General features: G+C 43.3%; 1 protein-coding gene across 1 annotated transcript; it reads left to right on the top strand.

Annotated features, from left to right (window-relative positions):
- Positions 1–227: 227 nt before the first annotated feature.
- LOC122594221 (keratin, type I cytoskeletal 9-like) lies at positions 228–2,423 on the top strand. The gene is made up of 5 exons (XM_043766724.1): positions 228–584; positions 1,014–1,295; positions 1,683–1,821; positions 1,873–1,969; positions 2,123–2,423. Exons 1-5 carry the CDS (start codon positions 228–230, stop codon positions 2,421–2,423), a joined length of 1,176 nt encoding a protein of 391 aa, XP_043622659.1.
- Positions 2,424–3,321: the final 898 nt, after the last annotated feature.

Here is a 3,321-nt window from a genome sequence, read left to right on the forward strand (position 1 = left end):
GTGCAACGAATGTAGGTGTTAGATTCGGACCACATTTTAACTGCAATTTAGGGTTATATATTATTAGTATATATATATGTATTGCATCGACATGAATTGCATGAATAGTTTAGGTTCTAGATAGCATTCCTTAGACCATAAGACGAGAGAGCTTACTGAGAGTATCTTGTGATATTAACATCGTCGAGTGTATTCTTCCCCGACTAATGATGCGTGGTTATAGGGCAATGGCAACAACAAGAACTAGTGCTGGAACTAGCGGCGGTCGTGGAAGAGGCCGTGGTGAAAACGAAGACTCTGGTCAAGGTCGTGGTATTGGTCGAGGAACTGGACGAAGTGGAGGTCATGGTATTGGTCGTGGCACTGGGCCTGAAGTAGTTCAAGGTGTTGGCCGCGGTGCGGGTCGTGGAAATGAACAAGCTGGAGATCGAGGTACTGGTCGTGGAGTTGGTCGTGGTGCAGGCCACGGTCGCGGCCGAGGTAGTGGTCGCGGACGCGGTCGTGGTAAAGCTGAAAATGAAACTACTAATGAGCAAGCTGGAATGCAACCAGACCTAGCCATGATTGCCATGATCACCCAAGTGGTTAATACTATACTCGCACAAAATGCTCAAAATGCACAAAATGCAGAGAATGAAGATGCTCAGTATGAGGACGCAGGGGATGATCAGGATGGTGAATATTATGAAGACGTTGATCAAGGAATTCGACTTGGGAATGTGCCAAGGGGACTTAGAAGTGGCGTCAGGACTTATACATACAAAAACTTTAAGGATTGTGGCGTGCAAGAGTATGATGGTAGAGGTGGAGCAGTCAAGTTTATTCAATGGTTAGAGAAGATGGAAACTGTGATTGGTATTAGTGAATATACTCCTGAACAAAGGGTCAAGTATGTGGCAAACTCTTTCACTAAAGATGCTTTGTCTTGGTGGAACACTCAGTGCCGAATCAGAGGCAGATTAGCGGCAGAGGCGATGTCTTGGTATAACTTCAGAGAGTTGATGATGAAAAAGTTCTGCACAGCAACCGAACTGGTGAAGCTGGAACGAGAGTTTTTGGAACATAAGATGGTCGGTGCTGATCATGCTGGATATACTACCCATTTTAATGAACTCTCAAGGCTCGTTCTAGATTTGGTTGAACCTGAGAACAAAGGTATAGAGAAGTATCTTCGTGGGTTAATTCCTCAGGTTAGGTCGACTATGGCTGTTGTTCACCCACTTACCTTAGAGGAGGCTATATTGAGGTCTGAAGCTATAACGGAGGAGTTGGTTCAGTGTGGAACTATTACTGCTGTTGGGACAAAAAGGAAGGAAAGCAGTAGGACGAGTAATAATAAGAAAGTTTGGCGATCTGATGGGAAGAGACAAAACAGAGGCAAGGTATTTGCAGTGACTGATGCTGGCAAAAAGGAATATGTGGGTCCTCATCCCAAGTGTACCAAGTGCAATCTTCACCATGCAGCAAATCAGAATTGTTTAACATGCTACAACTGCAATAAGACTGGACATTTGGCAAATTACTGTTTGGAACCAAGGACCCAGATGGCACCATTGAATAGAGCACCATTGAATGTTGTACCACTGAATCAAAGGAGACCAACCGGAGTTCGTGGAGGATGTTATGAATGTGGGGCCACTGATCACTATCGGAACACATGTCCTTAGTGGGTTGGGCAACAGGTTCAAGTGGCAGTTCATCCTAACCAGCTACAGATTACTGGACCCAATCAGAATAGGGGCAATCAGGCTCCAGCTGCTAGAGGTCGTGCTTTTGTTCTAAATGCTGCCGAGGCTCGCAACGACCCGAACGTTGTTGCAGGTACTTTTCTTCTAAATGGTCAATATGCTACTGTTCTCTTTGATTCTGGAGCTGATTATAGTTTTGTCGCGACTAGTTTTGTTCCTTTATTGAGTGCTAAGCCGAGCCCTATGTATTTATGTTTTGACGTAGAAATGGCTAATGGTGGGTTAGTTAGATTAGACCAGGTCATCCATTCGTGCACATTAGTTCTTAATAATTATGCTTTCTTTATTGACTTAGTACCTTTTGAAATGGGGAGTTTTGACGTTATTGTTGGTATGGATTGGATGTCTTTGGTCAATGCGACGATTCTATGTAGTGCAAAAATTGTTAGAATTCCCTTACCAAATGGCGAAATACTAGAAGTTCAGGGCGAGGTGTCTGATTCTTTTGAGGGTCGTGTCATGAGTGCGTCTGCTAAAGAGGTTAGCTTGATTGATGTCCTCGTCGTTCGGGACTATCAGGATGTCTTCCCTGATGATTTACCTGGCTTACCTCCGTCTCGACAACTTGATTTTCGCATTAGTCTCGTTCCTAATGCAGCTCCTGTAGCAAAATCTCCCTATAGATTAACAACAACTGAATTACAGGAATTGGCCACACAATTAAAAGAACTTTAGGACAAAGGATTCATTAGACCTTGCCAGTCACCGTGGGGAGCACCTGTCTTATTCGTTAAAAAGAAGGATGGCTCTTTTCGCATGTGTATCGACTACCGTGAGTTGAATAAGTTAACAGTAAAGAATTGTTATCCTCTTCCTAGAATTGATGCTCTATTTGATCAACTTCAAGGTGCGAAGTGTTTCTAAAAAATCAACTTACGTTCAGGGTATCATCAACTGCGTGTACACGAGGACGATATACCAATGACTGCTTTTAGGACAAGATATGGACATTTTGAGTTCACAGTGATGCCTTTTGGGTTGACCAACGCTCCAGCAGTATTCATGGATTTGATGACTAGAGTGTGTCGACCGTATTTGGATAAGTTTGTAATTGTGTTCATCAACGACATCCTAATCTACTCAAAGACAAAGGAAGAACATGCTGAGCATCTGAGAAAAGTACTGGAATTACTGAGAAGGGAAAAACTGTATGGAAAATTTTCTAAATGTGAGTTTTGGCTTGATGAGATACACTTTCTGGGACATGTCGTGAGCAAGGATGGAATACACGTGGATCCTAGCAAGATTGATTTAGTCAAGAACTGGAGAACACCAGAGACACCGACTGAAGTCAGACAATTTCTTGGACTGGCTGGCTACTATAGAAAGTTTATTGAGAATTTCTCTAAGATTGCGTTGCCGCTTACGCAATTAACTTAGAAGGATAGGCCGTATGTCTGGGGTGAAAAACAAGAGGCAGCGTTTCAAATCTTGAAAGATAAGCTATGTAATGCGCCGATTTTGAGTCTGCCTGAAGGATCTGATGACTTTGTAGTGTATTACGATGCATCGGGTCAAGGATTAGGTTGTGTGCTCATGCAAAAAGGCAAAGTGATTGCTTACGCCTCACGAC

Source organism: Erigeron canadensis, chromosome 1, assembly GCF_010389155.1.
Source record: "Erigeron canadensis isolate Cc75 chromosome 1, C_canadensis_v1, whole genome shotgun sequence".
NCBI lineage: Eukaryota > Viridiplantae > Streptophyta > Magnoliopsida > Asterales > Asteraceae > Erigeron > Erigeron canadensis.

Bases quoted from the DNA above. Each gene is read 5' to 3' on its own strand.
- LOC122594221 (XM_043766724.1), top strand. From the start codon at position 228: ATGGCAACAACAAGAACTAGTGCTGGAACTAGCGGCGGTCGTGGAAGA. The intron at 585-1,013 runs GTTAATACTATA...ATGATGAAAAAG, and splicing joins TTGCCATGATCACCCAAGTG to TTCTGCACAGCAACCGAACT. The intron at 1,970-2,122 runs GTTAGTTAGATT...GATTCTATGTAG, and splicing joins GTAGAAATGGCTAATGGTGG to TGCAAAAATTGTTAGAATTC.